Source organism: Meriones unguiculatus, chromosome 21 (genome assembly GCF_030254825.1).
Source record: "Meriones unguiculatus strain TT.TT164.6M chromosome 21, Bangor_MerUng_6.1, whole genome shotgun sequence".
Taxonomy (NCBI): Eukaryota; Metazoa; Chordata; class Mammalia; order Rodentia; family Muridae; genus Meriones; species Meriones unguiculatus.
The window spans coordinates 57,902,383-57,926,808 of NC_083368.1; the positions used below are offsets into that span (position 1 = coordinate 57,902,383).

The 24,426-nt window shown below is 44.8% G+C and overlaps 1 protein-coding gene across 3 annotated transcripts in view; it reads right to left on the bottom strand.

The window, feature by feature from the left end:
• Positions 1-24,426, bottom strand: part of Copg2 (COPI coat complex subunit gamma 2) — a 103,421-nt gene that overhangs the window by 26,621 nt on the left and 52,374 nt on the right. For all 3 annotated transcript variants that reach the window (XM_060373856.1, XM_060373855.1, XM_060373857.1), the window contains 8 exons: positions 20,673-20,768; positions 19,892-20,135; positions 17,771-17,846; positions 16,787-16,890; positions 15,863-15,988; positions 15,211-15,273; positions 14,636-14,775; positions 13,883-14,054 (listed from right to left, as the gene is read on the bottom strand). In XM_060373856.1, coding sequence (XP_060229839.1) covers positions 13,883-14,054; positions 14,636-14,775; positions 15,211-15,273; positions 15,863-15,988; positions 16,787-16,890; positions 17,771-17,846; positions 19,892-20,135; positions 20,673-20,768 — 1,021 coding nt within the window. The remainder of the gene's footprint in view (positions 1-13,882; positions 14,055-14,635; positions 14,776-15,210; positions 15,274-15,862; positions 15,989-16,786; positions 16,891-17,770; positions 17,847-19,891; positions 20,136-20,672; positions 20,769-24,426) is intronic.

The window sequence follows — 24,426 nt, forward strand, 5'->3', positions numbered from 1 at the left end:
GGACAGCAATGATGAGAGAAAAGCAGGTAGACTGTGGGAAGAGGCAAGGGCTTGAGCAGTGTGACAGACCCAAGAGCCCACTGGGAAGCGTATCTGACAAGGTGATAGAAACTATGTACACAAGAGGCAAAAACAAAACAAAACAAAACAACAACAACAAAAAAAAAAACAAAAAACCCCTGTTTTTCCCTTGGTGAGGAAAAAAGTAGATTAGAAGCAGAAAAGTATATACCTACAAGGAAGCCCTAAGTAAGAGTCAGATATAGGAGACAGGAGAGGAGACACCAGAGAGACAGGGCATAGAGCAGGGAGCAGGGAAGAGGGACACAGCTAGATAAGAAAGTGGGAGGTCCCAGAGGCAGAAGAGCCCTTAGGAGTGCTCTGGTCTACTTGCAAGTCATACCTGGGGAAGAAAAACCAAACCAAACCAAACAGGGATGGAAAGCAACCAGCAGGGAGAAGTGTGACCTTAATCCTTAGAACTGGCCACTTTACTGTGGATCTGGCAGGGAAGAGAGGACGGTGAGGGTGTTGACGGGGAGAGGGTTTGGGCCAGGGTTGCCGTAGCTCACTGGATTGGATGGAAGGGCAGTTTGGGAGCAGTGGGTACTGGGGTGGAGATGTAAGCCTAGTTTTTGGAGGTCCTGTGTTTACACTGATGACTACAAGCTTGGGAGAACACTGAAACTGCCCGGGGTGGGTCAGGGCGGGGGAGTGGGGTGGGGAGTAGCTGAAGAAAGGACAGAAGGGAAGGGGTAAAGGACTACTTTGTAGGAAAGGAAAGACTTAAGGATCAAATAAGCACTTCAGCCAGATACCACAAGTGGGAGGTACAACTGAGAAAAATGGACAACAGCAATCTCCTGAATCAAATGTATTGACAGCCACCTGACAGCTTTATTGATGAGGTCAGTGTGGGAGCCTCCAAAAGAACGCTCCCATAAGACAGGTTGGAGCATGTTGTATATGAAGGAGTAAACCAGGAAGGGGAAGAAGTGGTTCCAAGTGGTTTCCTGTCTGTACAAGAAGGGGAAGCACTGACATGCTTGAGAGAGGCTATCTCCACCAGAAATCTAAGGGCATGGGATGGGAGAATAAAGGCCAAGGGGGACAGGAGCACCCACAGCAGTGATTCTTAACCGGGGGGTGGGGGGTGGGGGGGTTCCACCCGAGGGGGGGGGGGTGGGCACAGCCCCCAGGTAGTCTATCAGAACACGGATGGTTCTGATAGGCTCCTGGGGGCCATGCACCCCCGGGTGAGAATCATTGGTGGGGGGTGGGGGTGGAGATGGCTACAGAGAAGGGAGGGTGAGCACATGGAGCCTGTGAGTCCAGGCAGATGGAGGCATCAGAGTCCTGAGTATGAGACTGGAGTGAGAGCAGTGTGAGGGCTTCCTGTCGGGGGCAGGGAGTGCTGTGCCAACTGTGGTTCCTGCTGAGGACAAGAGAGGCTGAGAGGCTGAAAGAGGTGGTTGATACTCAGCGGTGACGGCTATGTGGGTCTCCTCATCCACTGGGAACAGGACAACTGAGAATAGGACCAGCAGTGCTCATGGGTGGAGAGGGTGCTGAAGCTAGAGAAGGAGCAAGAGTCAGGGACTGGAGTGCTCAGGAAGAGAGCTGTCAGCCTTGCAGCAGCAGGACAGGGTAGGAGTCAGGGCCTCTGGAGATGGGACAGACCGTGTGGACACAAAGAGGGTCACACTGAGAAGCACAGGTTCCTGAGAGCACCATCTGGGTATGAGTGAGAGGACGTGAAAGGAAGCAAAACGGGTTACAAGGAGCCGTGGACGCGGAGTCCTAGAAGGAACCCTTATGTCTGGGTAGAGGGTGCAGATTTGGAGCACCCTCAGTCTGAGGCAAAGAGGACCAAATGTGGTGAAGCAGTGGGTATGAAACAGGTCAAGCTGGGGTGCTGACTCACAGGTCTGTGGACTATAGCAGAGCACCACAGAGGGCATCTGAAAGCAGCTTTGGGTGTTGGGAGTACGACTCCACTCTGGGCAGTGAAGTGGAGCAGGAGAAAGGGTTAGCTGGACCCAGACAGTTGTGGGGAAGTGAGGAATTTGTAGCAGGTGGGAGAGCGTGAGAGAGGAGTTGGTCTACTGAGTTAGATGAACCAGCCCAAGCAGTGCCAGGAGCCAGCAGCTGCGAGAGCAGTGGGGACAGAGAGGCTCAGGGGAGGCAACACATCAAGAATGGTACAAGCAGAGTGAAGAGAAAAGGAGAAGATGGAGAATGAAGAATGTAGGTCAGCCAGCCCCGTGATGAAGAAAGCATGGTCTGGTAAGATACAGCCGGGAAAGAGACATCTATAGTAGGCTGTGGGACACTGGGTTAGTGTAGGCCACAGTGAGTTGATCAGTTGAATAGAAATGTTTCAAACCAGTAAATGACTTGCTTTAATGTGGCAGATCAAGGAAGCTGACTGGCAGGAGAAGGTTCAAATGACATGGACTCAGTGCAGCTTGTTTGGTAGAGAGGCTGATAGTATTGCCAGGAACAGGTGAAGATGATGGGAAGGGGGTAGAAAGGGGAAGACTGATGAGTTTATGCACTGTTGGAAGGCAGCAAGGCAAGTTAGTTCAGAGGTTACAGTGTAGTCACAGTGTTGGTGACAGAGAAAGGAGAAATCTGCACAGGCTGGGAAAAGGTAGAATGTTTAATACCCGCCTGGAAGAAAAGAGAGACCTTGGCCTGCTATTGGAAGGTAGCATATGGTTCTGAACTGTCTGTGGCAGCCGGTATGAAGAAAAAGAAGGAGTCATTACAGCAGAGAATCTCATGAGTTTGTGGTGAATTCAGTCAGGATGAGGGGCCACTATGGAAAACAATAAAGCAGCCGGAGTTTCCCAACTGAGATCCTTCGCAGATCTCAGCGGATAGGTTTGCTGGATTGATGGTATTAATGTCAGGTTTTATTAGGACAGAAAAGATGAGCAAAAGCCCGGGGAGTTTGTAGGATGGAACTGTGTGGCGTTTGCAGCAAAGGGACAAGAGTGGCTTGAGTTAATTAGAGGAGACCAGGTGAGGTGCACCGTATAGACTCCTTCCTGCACAGACAACTGTTCGGCTACCTCAGAAATGTGGGACTGGACTCTGAGAGAGTCCAGTCAGAGCATGGATATTTAGGATGTGTGCAAATGGTGGAGGCGCAGCTGGGTACCAATGCGGAACAGCCACTTCGCAGTTGACCTCTGAAACCTGTGCTTCCACTGTTCAAGGCTGGCTGAAAGGACAGAGGTGTGCTGTACAACAGAGCCTGTGCGGGAGTCTTGGTGAAGCCCAGGGTAGGAAGGAAGTTCCACCTACTAGGTAGGAAGGGCCTTCTACCGCTCAAGGTAGCAAGGACATTCCAACTACCGGTAGGAAGGAAGTTCCAACTACCAGGCAGGAAGGACCTTCTAACCACTCAAGGTCAGAAGGACCTTCTAACTGCCCAGGGTAGGACGGACCTTCCTGCATCCTGGTAATCTCACAGGTTCAGAGTGAAGTTAGGTCACTCGTCCATAAGCAGTGGAATGAGCCTGGCCTTCGAGGCCAGGGGCTGGGGACAGGATGGGCTTAGGCTACCGTGGTCTGAGTAAGAGGGTCAAAGGTAAGGAAATAAAGCAGAGGATTTAGGGTGGTACTTACATAAAGAGAAGGTCTCCAAATATAAATACAAGTATAATGAATATTGTATTTCCTAGTGGCAGCAAGGAAAAGGGGCCATCCAGGGCTCCAGTGCTGTGACTGAAATGAGCAGGGCTACTTTCTCTTCATGAGGTTTGCAATGGAGGTGAGAAAATGAGGATCAGGAGTGGTAGGACTAGTTTACTATTCTGACTTGCTGCTTGAAAGAAGAGGAAATAAGAGAATGGTTGGCATAGGTGAGCTGAAAGAATGGCAGTTGGAGATGCGAAGCAGGCAGAATCAACAAAAGGTGCATACCAGTGATTTGAACAGCTGCAGCAGGACAGCAATAAAAATCTGGGTATAGAAGCTGTACAGGAAGGAAGTAGGTCCTAGAGACAAGGATCATGAGAGAGATCATGGAGCAGGTTCTAGGTATTTGAGAAGTTTGGGCCATAGAGAAAAGCAGAGTATCTTCCACTAACCAGAAGGAAAAGAAAAAGCAAGCAAGGGAGGAAGGAATGTGATGATACCCAAGGGAGCAGGGAAGAGGGACACAGCTAGATAAGAAAGTGGGAGGTCCCAGAGGCAGAAGAGCCCTTAGGAGTGCTCTGGTCTACTTGCAAGTCATACCTGGGGAAGAAAAACCAAACCAAACCAAACAGGGATGGAAAGCAACTAGCAGGGAGAAGTGTGACCTTAAACCTTAGAACTGGCCACTTTACTGTGGATCTGGCAGGGAAGAGAGGATGGTGAGGGTGGTGACCGGGAGAGGGTTTGGGCCAGGGTTGCCGTAGCTCACTGGATTGGATGGAAGGGCAGTTTGGGAGCAGTGGGTACTGGGGTGGAGATGTAAGCCTAGTTTTTGGAGGTCCTGTGTTTACACTGATGACTACAAGCTTGGGAGAACACTGAAACTGCCTGGGGTGGGTCAGGGTGGGGGAGTGGGGTGGGGAGTAGCTGAAGAAAGGACAGAAGGGAAGGGTGAGGAGACAGTGTGTAGAAAAACAGAAGGCAGTGGCATGTTATCTGTGAAGGAGTAAATAAGTGAAAAAGTGGCTCCAAGAAGGGAGCATTTGAGGAAGTGCTAAGATGCTTGAGTGAAGGTTTCAAGTAGTCACCATTAGAAGGTCCGAGGCATGGAATTGAAGAGTGAAGGTCAGAGACTAGGAGGGCATCCACAGCAGTGATTCTTAACTGGGGGGTGGGGGGGTGGGGGGGTTCCACCCGAGGGGGGGTGGGCATGGCCCCCAGGTAGTCTATCAGAACACGGATGGTTCTGATAGGCTCCTGGGGGCCATGCACCCCCGGGTGAGAATCACTGGTGTGTGTGTGTGGGGGGATGGAGATGGCTACAGAGAAGGGAGGGTGAGCACATGGAGCCTGTGAGTCCAGGCAGATGGAGGCATCAGAGTCCTGAGTGTCAGACTGGAGTGAGAGCAGTGTGAGGGCTTCCTGTCGGGGGCAGGGAGTGCGGTGCCAACTGTGGTTCCTGCTGAGGACAAGGTGGGCAGAGAGGCTGAAAGAGGTGGACAATTCATAGAGATAATGGTGGGGTGAGGCCCATTGTCCATGGGGGAGGCAGAGCTCAAGGAAGGAGATGAGTTCGGAGGAAAGAAGAGGGGGAGGGCAGAAGTCGCTGTCACCAGGGACTGGAGTGTCCAGGAAGAGAAATGTCAGTCTGGGAAAGGATGGGCACTTTTGTGTTTGGAGGGGTTGGGCTCTGTGGGGCAGGAGTAAAGAGAGCTGGTAGACAAAAGCTTACATGGACAGGAACACAGTAGGAAAGTCGAGACATCTTCTGAGTACATTTTTAGAAGGATGTCAGAAAGTGCACACAAGTATTCTTGGAAGGCTTCCATAAAGTAAGACTTCACAGTCTTGGGCCACACGGATGATAAAGCTGAGCACATGGGAAAGGGGATGTATATCTGGGACAGTCTGAAGCAAAGATGTCAAAAAGTGGTAGAACAGTTGCATGGGGTAAAGGTAAAGAAGAAGGTGTATCCCGGGAGAATTCAGAAATGATAACTACTGAAGGGATACCAGTACTTTAATGGAAATGGACACCACACAGCAATCATAGGGGAAGTGATTAGCTGGGTCTTGGAAATATAAGGGTGGGGAATGAGGTGACAAATCCCATGGAGAATGTGATGGAAGAGTGTGATTTGATGTGCTGGGCAAGAAGAAAAAGGAGAGAGCCTGGCAGTGTACCTTAGTTGGCAGAGGACTGTCTAGCATGCAAGAAGCCCGAGATTTGAAAAGCAGATTAAGGTTGGCAGTATATCATGAGGGAAAGGCAGGCAACCTGGAGGTCAAGGTCTTCCCTGGGTACACAGTGAGTTCAAAGCCTAGGCTGTATGTGACCATGGCTCAGCAAAAGAAGAGAGACAGACGGAACACACAGTGAAGCCCTAGCAACTGAGAGGAGAAGGCTGTTGTGAGCATATGGGATATAGGAAACAAGAAAATAAGGCAAAAGGCAAAGGGAGGGAGTGAGCATCAAGAATTAGAAACATTTCCCTTCATGTATGAAGCTGTGGAAGAGAAAGAGCATGGCATGAAGAAGCAAGGATGAAAGAAGCTAATGGTGGTGAGGTTAGAGGGAGCGGTCCCTCAGAAACATCCTACTAGGTCAGTAGAATTCAACAAAGGCAACACTAGGAAAGATGAGGGGAGCAGTGCTGAGAGCGTTGACAACTGCCCGAAATGACACAGTCAAGAAGCTCAGAGCCTTGTAGGGGTGAATCGGGACAGCTGATGAGCTTAGTAGTGTACACTGGGAGACACAGCCTGGCACTGACGAGAGCAGACAGATGCGAGCAGCAGGAGGTGAGGAGTGGACCCTAGCTAGGGCAGACTTGTCAGTTAATAGTTGGATGCTAGCTGGCAGAGACATCTATGTGCCTGGAAACCTCAAGGAAGTAGACAGTCTCTGAAAAGAGGAGGAGGAGGAGGAGGAGGAGGACGAGGAGGAGGAGGAGGACGAGGACGAGGAGGAGGAGGAGGAGGAGGAAACAGAAGATGAAGGACATGCAAGGATTAACTAGACACTCAGTCACTAGAGTTGGCTGCTATGGAAAAGTGGCATCAATCATATCAGCTGATTGGAAGACCAGAGAGAAGGGTGAGGACTGCAACTGAAAGAATCACCGGCAGATGACAGGGCAGAGTGGTACCATCTTGTAAAGCGGGAAGGAGAATGCAGTTTCCAAATGGAGGACATTCAAATTTTAGTAGAAAAGTCAAGTAGACAGGATGGGTGCATCAAGGTCAGACATGACAGGCAATGCAGAGAAGAAGCAAATGCCCAAAGTGATGTAAATTAAAGAGGGAAAATCAGGACCTGCCTAGACAGGACTGACAGGCGACCTCAGAGCCTTGAAAAAGGACTACTACTGACTGGGGCCATCATGTCAGGAACAAAATACTTGCAAATGGCAGAGGTACAACTGGGAACCAATACGGAACAGGCATTTCATAGTGACCACTGAACTTGTACGTCAGCTGTGGAAAAGTACCTGAGAAGAGGGAGCGATAGTACCTGGCAGATATTGGCCAGTGGAAATGGCAAAAGGATGTGGATAGGTGGGCAAGCCCAGCAAGGCATGAGAATTAAATTACAAGATGGTGATCAAAAGGCTAATTCCTTTTGCCAGAGAGAACAACGCCCTGGGGGAGGTTAGTGTGCCTAGGCCCAGCTTCTTTGGGGGCAGGGGAAGGTTTGAACTAAACAAAAACAGGTGGGAAGAGGAGGCTGGAAATCTTAAATATTGAAAACAAGTGTTATGATGCTGGAAGGGCAAGCAAGGAATCAAGAACTGGGAGGTATGCATGTTACGAGTGGGTGGAGTCTGTGGTAATAGGGAGGAGCATTTCCTATTGGTGGCATGCAAGTAGAAAGAAAGTCTGAAGAGTACTGGGTAGACTTTGGAGTTTTGGGGGAACAGAAAGAGGAAATCAGGATGCCAGTGGACACAACAGGCAGAAATGGCAGAGGGAAGGATGGGGGGACAGCAATGATGAGAGAAAAGCAGGTAGACTGTGGGAAGAGGCAAGGGCTTGAGCAGTGTGACAGACCCAAGAGCCCACTGGGAAGCGTATCTGACAAGGTGATAGAAACTATGTACACAAGAGGCAAAAACAAAACAAAACAAAACAACAACAACAAAAAAAAAACAAAAAACCCCTGTTTTTCCCTTGGTGAGGAAAAAAGTAGATTAGAAGCAGAAAAGTATATACCTACAAGGAAGCCCTAAGTAAGAGTCAGATATAGGAGACAGGAGAGGAGACACCAGAGAGACAGGGCATAGAGCAGGGAGCAGGGAAGAGGGACACAGCTAGATAAGAAAGTGGGAGGTCCCAGAGGCAGAAGAGCCCTTAGGAGTGCTCTGGTCTACTTGCAAGTCATACCTGGGGAAGAAAAACCAAACCAAACCAAACAGGGATGGAAAGCAACCAGCAGGGAGAAGTGTGACCTTAATCCTTAGAACTGGCCACTTTACTGTGGATCTGGCAGGGAAGAGAGGACGGTGAGGGTGGTGACCGGGAGAGGGTTTGGGCCAGGGTTGCCGTAGCTCACTGGATTGGATGGAAGGGCAGTTTGGGAGCAGTGGGTACTGGGGTGGAGATGTAAGCCTAGTTTTTGGAGGTCCTGTGTTTACACTGATGACTACAAGCTTGGGAGAACACTGAAACTGCCCGGGGTGGGTCAGGGCGGGGGAGTGGGGTGGGGAGTAGCTGAAGAAAGGACAGAAGGGAAGGGGTAAAGGACTACTTTGTAGGAAAGGAAAGACTTAAGGATCAAATAAGCACTTCAGCCAGATACCACAAGTGGGAGGTACAACTGAGAAAAATGGACAACAGCAATCTCCTGAATCAAATGTATTGACAGCCACCTGACAGCTTTATTGATGAGGTCAGTGTGGGAGCCTCCAAAAGAACGCTCCCATAAGACAGGTTGGAGCATGTTGTATATGAAGGAGTAAACCAGGAAGGGGAGGAAGTGGTTCCAAGTGGTTTCCTGTCTGTACAAGAAGGGGAAGCACTGACATGCTTGAGAGAGGCTATCTCCACCAGAAATCTAAGGGCATGGGATGGGAGAATAAAGGCCAAGGGGGACAGGAGCACCCACAGCAGTGATTCTTAACCGGGGGGTGGGGGGTGGGGGGGTCCCACCCGAGGGGGGGGGTGGGCACGGCCCCCAGGTAGTCTATCAGAACACGGATGGTTCTGATAGGCTCCTGGGGGCCATGCACCCCCGGGTGAGAATCATTGGTGGGGGGTGGGGGTGGAGATGGCTACAGAGAAGGGAGGGTGAGCACATGGAGCCTGTGAGTCCAGGCAGATGGAGGCATCAGAGTCCTGAGTGTCAGACTGGAGTGAGAGCAGTGTCGGGGGCAGGGAGTGCTGTGCCAACTGTGGTTCCTGCTGAGGACAAGAGAGGCTGAGTGGCTGAAAGAGGTGGTTGATACTCAGCGGTGACGGCTATGTGGGTCTCCTCATCCACTGGGAACAGGACAACTGAGAATAGGACCAGCAGTACTCATGGGTGGAGAGGGTGCTGAAGCTAGAGAAGGAGCAAGAGTCAGGGACTGGAGTGCTCAGGAAGAGAGCTGTCAGCCTTGCAGCAGCAGGACAGGGTAGGAGTCAGGGCCTCTGGAGATGGGACAGACCGTGTGGACACAAAGAGGGTCACACTGAGAAGCACAGGTTCCTGAGAGCACCATCTGGGTATGAGTGAGAGGACGTGAAAGGAAGCAAAACGGGTTACAAGGAGCCGTGGACGCGGAGTCCTAGAAGGAACCCTTATGTCTGGGTAGAGGGTGCAGATTTGGAGCACCCTCAGTCTGAGGCAAAGAGGACCAAATGTGGTGAAGCAGTGGGTATGAAACAGGTCAAGCTGGGGTGCTGACTCACAGGTCTGTGGACTATAGCAGAGCACCACAGAGGGCATCTGAAAGCAGCTTTGGGTGTTGGGAGTACGACTCCACTCTGGGCAGTGAAGTGGAGCAGGAGAAAGGGTTAGCTGGACCCAGACAGTTGTGGGGAAGTGAGGAATTTGTAGCAGGTGGGAGAGCGTGAGAGAGGAGTTGGTCTACTGAGTTAGATGAACCAGCCCAAGCAGTGCCAGGAGCCAGCAGCTGCGAGAGCAGTGGGGACAGAGAGGCAGATTTGTAGATGTTTATAGCTTGTGCAAAGAAAGGTATAAGAGGGGAGGCAGCATACCAAGGGCACACTTGGGACTTAGAGAAGAGAAGGTGAGGTATTCACCTCAGCAGTGCCAATTATGGGAGGTAAGGGAGAAAGAGAACCAGTGCCCAGTAAGTAAGTGGGAGCACTGTATCATTGAAAACCATAGAAAGACAGCTCGGGTCAGATAGTGCTTCAAAAAACATTTTTCCTACAACAGTAGACCTAAGAAACTAGGCTGGTTGTAGACAGGCGAAAAAAGACAACATCTGGACTTAGTAGCCCTTGGCACCGACTCAGAGGCTGGCAATGGTGGGACCAGTGAGTGCACATCAGGAAGTGAGAAGACAGGGTGGGCCTGGAACGATACCTGAGTCCATGTGTTCACTGGAAGCTTTCAAGGCAAAGTGTTGTTGAGGAGGAAGGAGGTAGCCATAGGATGGTAACAGACATTGTAAATTACATTGGTCACATAGCCGATGAGCAATGAAAGGGCCAGGAGAGGATAGAACCAACTGAAATTGTGCTTCATCCTTGAGAATAGCGCCAAGGCAGGAAAGCAGAAGGCAGAATGCAGGGTTTCCAAAGTGGGTGGTGTTCACAGATCTCCAAGTTAAGCAATGAACGAAAGGCAGACTTTCAAGGCCACACAAAGGAGTTGTCTTTGTCAGAGGTGAGTGAGGTAGCACAGCCTTTACCTATTGAGGAAACAAGCTCACTAACTCAGAGAACAGGAGGATACTGAACCGTAGGAAAGGAGTGGCACCATCAACTGTAACTAGAACATCGGAAAAGTTTAGTGGCAGGAAAATCACAAGTTCAAGTCCAGCCTCAGACACAGAGGGAGACACTGTCTTAGGAAAAAAAAAAAAGACCAAAACTAAAAGGGGGTGGGGATGGGGCCAGGACGATGACAGCTGAGAGAAGAGCTGGCCGCAGGATGACCTATATTTAACATGGCCCACAACTAAATTCACACAGCTGGGTGAAAAGGCATGATGGTGAAGGTGGCTGGTGTGACTAGTGTCCGTTTGCTATCGCCTGAGAGTTACTGAGGACACCCTGAATGGTCAGATGGGTAGTGTTGCTCACGAAAGATCTGTACTGAGTAAGGAACAAAGGAAGAGAGGGACTGTAGACACCAGGGACTCAGCAACAACAGGGCAGTGGCCTGCCCACAAGGTCCTCAGACGTTACTCGGTGATTAAGGAGAGTAAATGGCCGTACAGAGATAAGCTTGTAAATGGCTTGACCAACAATGGTCAGAAACAGTATCCTGTGATAGCCAAGGGTGTTTACAGATTGAGCAAAGAAAGGCGTAATTTACGGAACAATATTCTTGACAATATTGGAGGGCATGTATCTCGTGGACTGCAGAAGAACTAATTTTAAAGATGCTAAAAGAAAGAAATCAAGCAATTCCAGAATTAAAATTATTATCTGTTAATTACTACATCTGGTGCCAGACCAGACTTACAAAAATAAAAGAATTTGTCCAGTTCACAGAGTCATTACGTGGCAGGGCCGGAACTCAGATTTTATCTATTAAACCTGTATTCCTTTCTTAAATCTATATTACTTTCCAGTTGAAGAAAATCATAACCAAGAATTGTTTTTTCCCCTGTGACCACAGATATTTTTCTGAGATAAGATACATATTAAAAGTAATAGATTTTTAAGTGACTGGTAATTTTTAGAGTATCTGCAAAGGAAAGAAGTTTTAATGTTAGAAATAGAAAGAAGGGGGAGGGTGAGAAAAGTCCATTACCACCTGTATCCTGGTATTTCACTTCGTTCATTGCAAAGTACAGTTGAGATTGGCTATGGATTAAAATCCATGAATTTCTAATGAAACTAAAGAATAGAAAGGAGTAATCAAGCATATGGTAGGTCAAACACATAAGTATTGAAATGAGATTAGAGTTTATAACCACATTCTGCCACCAATCAGGAAACTCTGATTTTCTAATTGCCAAATTTTCATAAACAAAACCCAAATAGTCAGTCCGTAGCCAGCAGACCAAAAGTTGAAACCTCTGGGCTAAAAGCATGTATGATCTGTTTCAAAAAGAAGTCACCTCCTCAGTGAAGCGGCTGAGGTGACATCTCTTTTGCTATCTTGGTGGAAGTGTCTAATGTAACTGCTGTTTTCCTGTATGTAACCACTGTAATCTCAATAGTGTTGTTTTGTGTATCTTGGTATTGTAAATCTGTACTTATTCTTTTAATCCCCTCTCCTGGGGTGTGGGCACCCTGCGTTATCTGAGTCAGAGTGCACATGGAGAGCGTGAGGAGCTAGTAATCTCAACTGGGAAAGGCCGGAGTTTTCAATGGGTTCATTTCACTTCCCTTTGTAATTAAGTGGTAAAGTAATGGGATACTTTAAAAACAAAACAAACTATAAATTCAGTGAGAAGTACAGTGACTGTGGAGAAATTGTGAAGCCAGGAAAGACAGCTAATGGAAAAAAAACAGACAAAATGCATAGTCTCCCTAGATGATGGCTAAAGACAGACATCAAGGCTGGACCTTGCTTCAAGTTTGGAACAGTGGCCAAAAAAAAAAAAAAACTAGCTTTCCTTGAGGGAACAGAAAGTTGTAATTACTGCCTACTTGACATTCTTCAGATATATGTACCTAGAGAGAAAACCAGACTAGGAGAACAAAGCAAAACTCTAAGGAAATAGAATGCGAGAAACTTCACAAAGGATTAACGACAGTCACTGAGTTTAAAGATGGAGGGCCTAAAGCTCAAGGGGAAGCGTCAGAGTCCAGCTAGGAAGTGCCTTCCCACCCAGGGATACAGACCCAGACAGCTGCACAACAGCTCCACTCCGGTCGCGGGGGACAACCTGGGATTCAGAATTAGCAATGGTGCCCACATGAATCTACCTCGTGCCAGAGTCTGAGTAGCCTAATCCAGCACCCAACATAGTTAGACTGGTCAAGGGCTCCCATGAATGAGCAAAGAGGCAAGTTAGGGGAGGGGCTGTAAACTAAGTCAGACTAAGCCCCAAATGTGGCGGAACGATGGCCAGGGGTAACATTGACTAGTACTTTTATGATTTATTGTAACTCTGTAATTCCCCTGATACTTGTTATTACTGTTAACTTCTGTATTTCCTGTACTTACCAGTAGTAAAATCTTTAAATATTAATGTGGTATGTGTGCTTATTTCTGTGAAAGTTGGTAAACACTGTTAAGTTCTGCAGTGTGTATGGGAAAACTGAGTGGAGTAAAGAATTCAAGTGTGAGGGCTGGAGAGATGGCTCAGTGGTTAAGAGCACTGGCTGCTCTCCCAGAGGGCCCAGGTTCAACTTCCAGCACCCACATGGCAGCTCACAACTGTCTGTAACCCTAGTTTGAGGTGATCTGAAACCCTCACATAGACATACATATTGGCAAAACAACAATGCACATAAAAAAAGAAAAAAAGAATTCAAGTGTGATAGATTTCATCATTTATAAAAGATACACTGTCAAGACTATCCTAAATCCTCAAATTACAAATGAAATCACTGGCACTCGCAGTTGGCTCTCTTTTATACTCCTTATGCCATCTTCACACCAAGAATTAACATAGGTCAAGTAAATGATAAAGCCTTTCTCAAATCTGGACACAAAATGGTTGACTCATTAAGCTGAAACACTGCAAACCACAGCCTTATGCTACAAGATGCTTAAAAGTGATGTATTAAAATGCCAACCAACTGCTAAATAACCAACTTTCCCCAGGAACCTTGGAAGGAAACATCATGATTCTTATAAGACCTATCTGGTATTCACTCATGGTAACTTTGTTTCAACAGTAAGCTTGAATTATTTTTGTGGGCTATCACTGTATCATTCCGTTTCTGTTTTAATATTAGCATCAGCAAGTTTTTCTCATAGATTTAGTTTTGAAAGTAACATTTCTACAATAGTAACCAATTTTATGAACACACCCCCAACATTAAGTTCTGGAATAAACCATATTCTTGAAAATTAAAAACCTGTCTAGACGTTCTAAGAGCTCAAGAGGTGATGCAGTTTAGAGATGCACCAAGTATCTTCTCCCTTCTAAGTCAATACCTGCTGTAGGGTCCTCATCTGGCAAGCGAGCAAGTGTGTAGCAGATTCCTGGTTGGTTGTAGGCAAGGCTGGGGGCTGGGATGCAGCACAGCACTTCATAGGAATCGGATGGCTCCATGTGTACTGTGACTTTCTCCAGCAGCTGGTCGTTCAGAGTGTTGGTACAGTCAAACTGAAAAGTCAGTGACAGAAAAGCTGTATACAAGAAATGTTTTCTACCAAGTCCTTTCTGCTCACTAATGTTCTATAGTTCAGCTCTGGAACCCACTACACTCAACAGTAACCCTTGGTATTAGGGACTGAACCCCGGCCTCACACCTGTCAAGAGTGTGCTCCCACCCCCTCGCAGACTGTCCCTGAAACACGCACAGGCTTATCTCAAAAGCTGTGTGGAGCCATCGGTGCTCCTCTCCCTGAGACCGTCTCTACAGCAAGGTGCTATAATCGGACAACTATCAAACCCGTCTCTGAACAACCCACTTAGCTTGCCTTGTTGAAATGCTAACTTTTAAAATAGTTATGCTAGATGTCTATTTCTTGAGACATTCCAATTTCATATCCTTTTAGATTTTAGTCATCAAAAATAGTTCCTCAGCAGAAGAAACCTCTCTACCTCTGAAAAGAAAACTCAAACTGTTGCTAAATGAACCCTCTATGGAAGGAAATAGAATCACAACTAAAGGGAAGGACTCTGGCTCCAAGCAGAGTAGCTCCCACTGAAGGCCCAAGAAGAGCCAAGGTTCCCAGTCTCACCTGGAACACGATGTGCTCGGTGAACATGTGCTTGGTGCAGCGCACGAAGTACTCCGTCTCTGCCTCTGTGAGCTGGATGGGCTCGGAAGACTTGAACAAGGGCCCCAGGTTCACAAACTCAGGAATGGCAGCTAGCTGTTCTGCTTAGCACAAAGAGAAAAAAAGTACAATATGAATAAGACAGAAAGAGGCTTTATTAAAATGCTTTAGTTAGCACGCAGTAGAAAGATGGCTTCCTTCTAGGGCTTTACTCAACACTCAACCCAAGTGTCTCTAAGCTTCTGTGAAATAATCCTTTAAGCTACCAAGTTGACCTCCTAGATTCCTGTATTGGGGGTGGGGGACAAAGAGACTAAATTACTAATATCTTTCCCTCTTAACCAACAAAATATGCACAGGAATAACATTCCCAGGCAGTAAATAAACAACTGTAAAGGCCATGGACACCAAGTAGTTCCAGCCACTATAACCTATGACACAGAAAAAGTGACTGAACGGATACTTAATCAAAGCAGTGCATGTTACTAATTTATCATGCCTAGGAACTAAAGATTACTATACTCATAAAAATATACCTTGGAAAATATCTTGCCTGGAAGGAGCCAGCTTCTCCGGCTTAGGATTCACAAGTGTGATGTCTACAAAGACAGACATAAGCAGCCAAGTAAGTTTCTTTCCATTTAGGGCTAACCTTGTACACAGAAAGAGATGGAAGCAATAACTTTAGCAGATACACAGTGGCAAAGAGCTTCAAGTATTATGACATTTGCATTAAATAATTTTTAAAAACCTTATCATTTTGAGACATTTTACTTATTTTTGCTTTTGGGTAAAACCCAAGAGACTTAAAATTAAAATCCTAAACTTAAAAAATGCCATCTATCTTAGCACTAAAAGACCTCTAAGGGAGGGCTATTAAGAGAAAATGCGCAGGTGTAGACACCTACACCTTTAATCCCAACACCCTGAAGTCAAAAGCAAAGGATCTCTGTGAGTTTGTGGTCTGCGAGTTCTAGGTCAGGACTATGTAGAGAGGCCTTGTCTCAAAAAAAAAAAAAAAAAAAAAAAAAAAACAAACCAGATTTTTTTTTTTTAATGAAAGAAAAAGAGAGAAAGAAACTAAGGTATTTTAAAAAGCTTTTTCTAATTTTATTTTCTAGGTTAGAAATATTAGATAACCTAATATTTACAAGTTTACACACAGAAAAACTAAAATAGTTTTGTTACCTGATTTCTGTTCAAAGACAGGAGCCATAGCAAGAGGAACTGACTTCATATCAAAGGGTTTTTCTGAAGGCTCCAGTGTATACTGGTGTAAGGCCTTTTCCATCCCTGGTATAGAGACTGTCAGACCTACAGACAGGGAAATCTCAGCATCACAATCTCTTCTCAATGATTTGTAACAGTTTAGCTTTCTAACGAAAGAGAAAACACATAACAAAAGACTGTAGCCCAGGGGTTCTCAACCTGTGGGTAGCAACCCCACTGAGGGTCCAAGGACTCTTTCACAGGGCCGCCTAAGACAATCAGAAAACAGATATTGACATTACAGTTCATGTCAGTAACAAAAGTACAATCATGAAGCAGCAACAAAAATAATTTCATGGTTGGGGGGGGTCACCACAACATGACGAAGTGTATTAAAGGGTCACAGCATTAGGAAGGTTGAGAACCGCTGCTCTAGCCTAATTAATAAAACTACAGATTACTGTATACAACTTCCTTATAGACATATAAGCTGTTCTATTTCTTTCAAGAAAACATGAGAGCAGAGCATAAAAATGTCAACAAAATGCAAGTATCTCTCAGAATAGAAAAGGTCTTCACTATACGGAAACAAGAAAAGCAAAAGAAAACTAAAATGGGGAGAGCCACATAAGAGAGCGCCTAGGAAGAACCAGGGATAAGCGATATTCTTCAGACCCTTTCATATTTAAAAAGATATTCTTATATATTATTTCACAAGACTGCTATTACTAAATCAGAACATACCTTTGTAAATATGGGTTTCCCTAGAAACGGAATTGCATACAAAGATTAAAACCATGCAGCTACCTAAAGGAGTCAGCTAATACGTGAATCATTATACAGGAGGTCTGATCACTTGGAAAACAGAAGCGGGATGTGCCCATAATCCCGGCTCTCACTGACCATTGAAGATGTAGGCAGCATTCAGGGCCATCTGTCTCTGCTGCAGCACATTCAGGTAGAAGGTCGCTCGGTCCCGTACCTCGTCATCTGTATCCATCATGCACCTGTTCAGAAAGAAATGGCGAGGCATGTTTCTGTATACCAGAGATTCCCAACAGTTTTACCACTGTACCTCAAGAGCTCAGTTGAGGTAATTACTGAAATTACTTTTATATCCTAGCATGTGCTCCTAAAATTTCCACACTTCTGGAACTGTTACGAATTTCTAAAGAAATGCTGCCATTGTAAACCAGAATCACTATATTAAGAGGCACTGAAGTCATTAGGAAGAAGGCAGTAACATGACATAATGATTTCGAGGCTACCCTTGAACCTGTAACTACATGAGCCCAGCAAAGACGTAACTTCTCTACAACTGAGAGATGGGTATGTTCCACTTCCTAAGGATAAAAAAGAAACTATCACTCAGAATCCAAGCACTGCTCTTGTTTAAATGGCAGTCTGTTTCATTTAAACTAGTAAGTCTCTGGTTTATGACTTAATTGCTTTAATTATAAATAAATTTTGCAACTATAAAATATTTGCTATAAAAGCTTACTTCTTACCAAATAAGGAGGTATGAAGATCATAAAAGGATACCTCTTCAATTCTTCATAGGAATCATTTAATATCTCTTTGAAGTCAGTGCCTACTGTACAAACTGAGGTACAGGAGGTTTACCCTACTCTCTCAAAATCATTTAAAAGATTCTTTAGAATCTAAAGATTCTAAAGATTCTTTAGAATCTAAAACTCAAATTTCACATGTATTTTGCACATTTATAATTACCAGAAAGAGAAAAAAAAAACTCCATTTTCCCTTGACTGGTTCTATCAGCTCTACTCTTAGATCTTCAGTGTATGTGAGTAGTACAAAGAGGTTTCTCACTACCTAGCAATAAGGAATCCTTATTTTTCAAAAGCCAACATTCACTCATTTACATACCTTTGTAAGAGTACAAGGATGCTTGGGAGAAGGCTCTCATTCTGAGCTCCAAATTTAGCCAAAGCACTCACAGCAGCTATTGTGAAACACAAGATAAAGCACCTTAAATCCTGGCTTCTCAGAGCTGAGCAATAGGCATTCAAAAACAAGCACACTGATGAGGCCAAGGGGATGATTAATCAAAGTTTGAGACCATTCTGGGCAACAAAGTAAGACCTTGTATTAAAAAACAAAAACACCAGAACTAAAAGCAAATTAGAGAAGCGGCTGGTATTCAGTGGGAAGAGTCTCTTGTTCTATTGACAGTTCTTTGGTCTTTCTTAAGCATAAATACACTTGTGACTCATCCAGTGAGGAGAAAGAAGCATGTACATACTGTGAGAGCTGTTTCTACCCCAGGACAGCATCTTACACACCCTCTCACATGATTCAGTCCAGATTTCAAACAATCATTATTAAAACTCCTTTCACTCAACGAAGATTCAATGCTCACCTAAATCTGTCCTGAAAGGGTGGCAAAAGCTGAGGAGTAGAAAATAAAAGACATGGTCTTTCACTTAAGGCGTGAGTGCAGGAAGAAAGACAGGCAAGTACAGAGGCTGGCTTGCCTAGTAAATCTGCAGCGAACTATATCCAGGAAGCTAGGTAAGTACCGTGAGAGGGCTTAGGTAAGGCAAGACACTGAGTTGCTACCGCACCTAATTTTTTAGACTAGTTAGTTTATCCAGAGGAAAAAGGCAGCACAAGAGTATTAGAAAGAAAAACAAATACAGATGCCCTGTGTCTGGAGAAGAAAGCCTATTTTTAGACTTGAAGGAGGAAGGCTGAGCGCTGGACCCCTGTTAGAATGGAAGTGAGAGCCTCAGAGACTAAAACCACAGGCAGCTCAGCCTCAGGGTTTCAATTTCAGGGCACATCGTCCCACACAGGCACAGGGTAACTTGTGGTTTGTTTTTTAGGATTTATTTTTATCATTTTTAATTATGGACAAGTGGGTATGCGTGTGTGTAGGTATGGACACACGTGCATGTGCTGGGGGAGGCCAGAAGTACGACAACCCCTGGGAGCTGGAGCTACAAGTACTTGTGCGCCACCTGACATGGACGCTTGCAATCGGACTCAGGTCCTTGGCAAGCACTCTTAGCTGCCCAGTCATTTCTGTTACGCTAATGACCATTCTTCACATTCCACCAACCAACAAACAAACAAACAAATCTGAGAAGCTAGAAACAAGATCAGCTAGGGATGAAAATCAATGGAAGCCTAACCCTGCACCCGGTGACAGGACAAGAGGATGAGGAAGCCAGTAAGCAGGCAAAGTGACAGGACTGCTGCAGAGCTCAGGCCGTGCCCAAGTCTCTGTCTTCTCACTGTAGGCTCAAACAGAGATTTCAGTTTGGACTAGTTTGAATTTCACATTACATCTGGGGCTCGGGGCTGGACATTCCTATTCAGGAAAGTCATGCCAAAAAAAAAAAAAAAAACCCTCAAAAAAACCCACAAAAAACCAAACAAAAAAACAAAAAAAACTTAGAAGAGTGTGAACTGAGATAAAAGTATTAAGCAGTCTGATTTGCCAGCTAACTTATATATAAAAACTTATACATTTTAATATAACTTATATATTGTAAAAAGTAATGAGAAAACATTTAAAGGAGAGGGCTAAATTTTATTGAGCTGAGAGCACATGAAGGCAACTAGTGAGGTCTTCTTTGAGTTTCTCTGGATAAAGTGTAAGGACAGGATACAGTCAGGAGTTAATGGTAGGACTGCAGGCGTGTTTACCTATGCTAGTGTAACAGACTAGAAGGAACCACTGAAATGTATACGGACACAACTACACCTAAATCCTAGACATCCTTATTTATTGGTTTAATGAAAAACAGAGGCACCACTATAGTGTTCCTGTTACCCCGAAAAGCAAGGGCTGCAATTGAAGGCAACAACCTGCATGGAAGTTGGAACACAAAGGAAGAAAGGGCTTGTATGTCTAGACCCAAAGTGCCCTCCAAGATCAGTTCACACCATCGGAGACCCTACAGCCTCATCACTGCCCTCCCGAGGAATTACCTATTCCTAAAGACAAGCAATGACATCGCTAGTTATGTTCTAAAGACTCACCGGCTCGCACAGCCTCATTCTCAAGGACTACCCTATTAAAAATGAATCGGATATACTTGGAGGGCACAGGTGTTCTTGGGCCCTCTTTGCCCAGTAAGTGGAGAATCTTAGTAGCCAGAACGGTGTGTTCGCAGTCCTCAATGAATTCACAGAGGTGGGCTAGACCAGCTTCTTTGCTCTCAGGGTTCTCTTCCACAATGCTGATTATGCAGTCCACAATGGCCTTTTTGTATTCAAAACCTCCCTGACAAAAGAAGAGATAAAACTTGTTCTAAGGACTTTTTCTTTTTCACCACCAACCAACTATTACCACTGCCACTCCCATTTTGAGGACTTTTTTTTTTTTAAAAGAAACACTTGTATTTCAAGATCCATGCTTGTAATATTAAATTTTCAACTAACTTCCTTTATTTAAATATGACAATAACAAAGTTTTTCTCATTTCAGGTGGGAAGATAAATAGCCATAATAATACAGCAATTGAAATTACACAATAGTGTTTGAGTGACATACAGAAATATATTTAACACATGATAAAGAAATATGCTTGAAATACTAATGGGAGGTCCCGAGTTGAGTTGGAGCAAGTGCAGGGGGAGGTGAGGGGTGAACATGATTAAGATACATTGAATGTCTGTGTGAAGTTTGCAAAGAATAAAAAAAATACAAATCATAAAAAAACGAGGTTAAAAACAGCAACAGAACATTTTGTCATATTTAACAGTCATCAAGGTAATTTAAGGGAACAGCTGCCTATGTTGAAGAGCAGTGTGCTACATACATCGTCTCGGAGCATGTTGGAAAGAAAGGCCACCATGACGCCGTGCTTCCGAGGGTGCTTCTGACACAGGGCACTGATGGCCTGGACGACCACCACCTGTGGAAGAGCGGGCACAGCGGTCAGAGGGGGGACATTATAGCTTTCCATCAGTAACACAGCCTGTTCTCCTCTATGGCGATTTATACATTGACTATGATTCCAACAAAACTGGCAATAAAGATTTTAGGAAGCCAGGAAGCTTTATTTTGATAAGGACAACAGTACCCAAGCATAGCTAGGACAAAACTACAACAGCTTTAACGGGAAGTTAGCAGTTGCTAACAATGCTCACTGGAAACTGACAGCGGCGTACAGATCGACAGGCAAACGGTATATACAGAAATGGAGAACATGGCACATGGGGCCTGCGTGAAACATGTGCGTGTATCTGAAGTGAGCACTTCACACTGTGAAGTGTAAGGATTTTAACAATGACTACACTCAAATGGAACAGACAAAAATATTGACAAATATTCTACAACAATAAAACCAAAAAATGTGAGCATTACAAAATCTATTCTAACGTAGGAGATAAATGGAAAAGTAGGAAAAAAATTAGTAGTAACATGCTTCATATGTTTGTATCCTTAATATACAAGAAGTGTTTAAAAAATTGAAGAAATAAAAGACAAAAAAATGCTATAAAATTGTAGTAGAAAAAGTCGAGACACTTCACAAAGAAGTATTAAGTGGCCGTCAGGAACATAGAAGACCATCAGGCTGGGTAAAGTGCTTGCCCAGCATGTGAGGACCAGGCCTGGTACAGAAGTGAGCCTCTGTAAGCCTGCTGCTGCTCCACTGGGGGAGGGGAAGCAGGAGAACCCTGGGGAGCTGGTGGACAAGCCAGCCTGGTGACGGCAGGATCCAAGAGCAAGGCACAAGGAAAGGGCTGGCTCTCAGGGTTGTCCTCTGGCCTCACATGTGCTCTAGCATGTGTGGGCCCATAGCTGCACATACACGTGCACACAGGGATTTAGAAAAAGAGATTTAATTTCCCTCATAATAACAGAATTCAAATTAAACCTACACACTGAAACACTGTTTCTCATCCAAAATGTTGGCAAGCTACAATAGCTCAAAACACACACTACTGGTGAGATTATTGGAAACTAGTACTCTTACACACTGCTGGCAGCATTTAGCATGGTCTGTGAAGGATGTATGTGTTATATTTAGCTTTCAGAACAAATATGCTTTGCGGACACAGACCTAATGTTTTGAAAACCACATGCCTACAGTATCCATTAGCAGCACTGTTCCTAAGTGCTATCTGCGCACTACCCAAACAAAAGTCTGGGTCAGCAAGCTGTGCTCCACGCAACTGCGGTCTGCAGCTGCAAAGAAAAGTGCGGGGGCAGGGCTCCCTCAAAACACTTGGAATGACTTCTGGTTATTTTTAGGTTAAAAAAAGGAGAAGCACTGTACAAAAAGAGCACACTATCTTTGATATACAATAAAACAAACATGCATGTATCTCTTATATTTATAAAAGCTATACTGAAGAATAAAAACATGTAAGCAAATAAAGTTTCATAAGGAGGCATGGGAGATAGCAGAGGAAGTGGTGCTTTTCTGGATATATGAATACTTCTTTGGACAGTGTAGTGTTCTATGTATCAAAAATAAAATAATTAAAAGTTAAGGTACAACACTAACACTTAAAGCAAGCTGAAACAAATTAATCTATTTGTATTATAGAAGGCTTATGGCAATTACACTAAAATAAAAGAATTGAAAAATGTAGACAATATTTAAACACTCTGCATGAATAATTACAGTTCTCATATTATACACACAGAAATCAGCAGCAGCATACTCTTGCCTTTTCATTATTTCATTTATACCTCACAGCAACTCTACAGGACTGCAGTCATTACCATCTCCTTGGCATAGTCAAGGAAACTGAGTCAGCCAGGATGACACATCTAACAGATCTTAGAACCAAACCTATGCATTTAGAGGGTTTTTTTAACCAAACAGATTTCCCCCAAATTAGCTGCTTGATCTGACATTTAAAATGAACCTTGTACATGCATTTCTGTTGGGAATACACTTGGAAGTAAAACTGCCTGGTCACACACAAGGCATGAATTCTTCAGCTTTAGTAAATACTGTCCATTTTCCAAAATGACCGTATTTGTATTTCCACTTAACATATGCAAATTTTGGTCTGCTTCATTTTCATCAAGCTGGGGAGAATCCAAGAAACTTCCAAAATACTATGTTCCTGCTAATGCCCTTGGTTGCTTCCTAAGATTTGAAGGTAAGTTTCTACTGGTGAAAGCACGCTAGGGATGCCAAGCTTTCACGCTGCTTTCAGTTAACTTGTGGAACCAAGTGAAGAGTCAACGCTTTTTTTTTTTTTTAATAAAAGCAACTTTTAGGTACATGTTTTATTTATGGTAGTTTTGTCAGATTAAATGTTTGCTTTTGTAAAGCAAAACAAATTTATTTAAGACTGCCCTAAAGAAAACAAAGTAATCCCTTTCATCTTAAATTTTTATCTTCTGGGGCACAGGGAATACAAAAGGTTTTTACTAGATACCGGATTACAGTAAGAGATGTGCAGGAAATCCATGGGCTGAGCAAGGATGTTCTCTTAGACGGCAACTTGGTCTGTTTTAATTCAAAGCTGATCTGAAACTACTTCTCAGGGCACCGTCTGCATGTCCCTTTTTGATTTACCAATTCATGTGAATCAGGCAAGGGAGTGAAATATGTGTAAAGATGAAGGAAAGGCAGTACCAACTGGCCAGTCAAGATGACATGATGGCACAATAGTGGCAGGTCTGCAAGGGGGATAATGAACAGTTTTCTGGATCTGCATTCTAAGACTATGCTAATGTCCCTATATAGTGCTGCTGTCAGCTGTCGTCAGAGAAGCTTCTTTACGTAGTGATGAGCAGTGACTACAGACAAGCTGTAACTGGTCAGGGTGCTGGGAACACACAGCCACGTAAAGCTCCCCCACACACACCCTTCAGCAAGGCACACTGTGGCAGAAGGGGAAGAAAGACTGTCCAGAACAGTGGAATGGACAGTGGTGTGGAATGGGTGGTGTGGAATGCTGCCTTCCAGGCTTGATAGGGCTGTTGCACTCTTGAACTCACAGAGGGTGTCATCGACACAAGACTGGGCCCAACAATACCTTGTCATGAAAGGAGAGAGGTGGTGGCGCACACCTGTAATCCAGTACTCAGGAGGCATAGGCAGGTGGATCTCTGTGAGTTCAAGGCCAGCCTGGTCTACAGAGAAAGTCCAGGACAGCCAAGGCTACACAGAGAAACCCTGTCTTGGAAAAAAAAAAAAAAAAAAAGAAAAGAAAAGAAAAGAAAAAAGAAAGACAGAAAGACGAAAGAAAGACAGAAGAAAGACAAAAGAAAGAGAAAGAAAGAAAGGAAAGAAAGGAAAGAAAAAGAAAGAAAAGAGAGAGAAAGAAAGAAAGAAAGAAGGAAGGAAGGAAGGAAAGAAAGAAAGAAAGAAAGAAAGAAAGAAAGAAAGAAAGAAAGAAAGAAAGAAAGAAAGAAAGAAAGAAAGAGGGAAAGGCTCATGGGGCTCTACCCCTCTCTGAAGATTTATCACAATTAATGGCTGACAGGGAAGGGATTTTCTTCAGTGGTGTAGACAGCCACTGGTAAGGTGCTCATGAACTCACTGGGACACCCCCCCCTACCACCACCACACACACATGCATGATATGAAAGTAGAAGGGAGA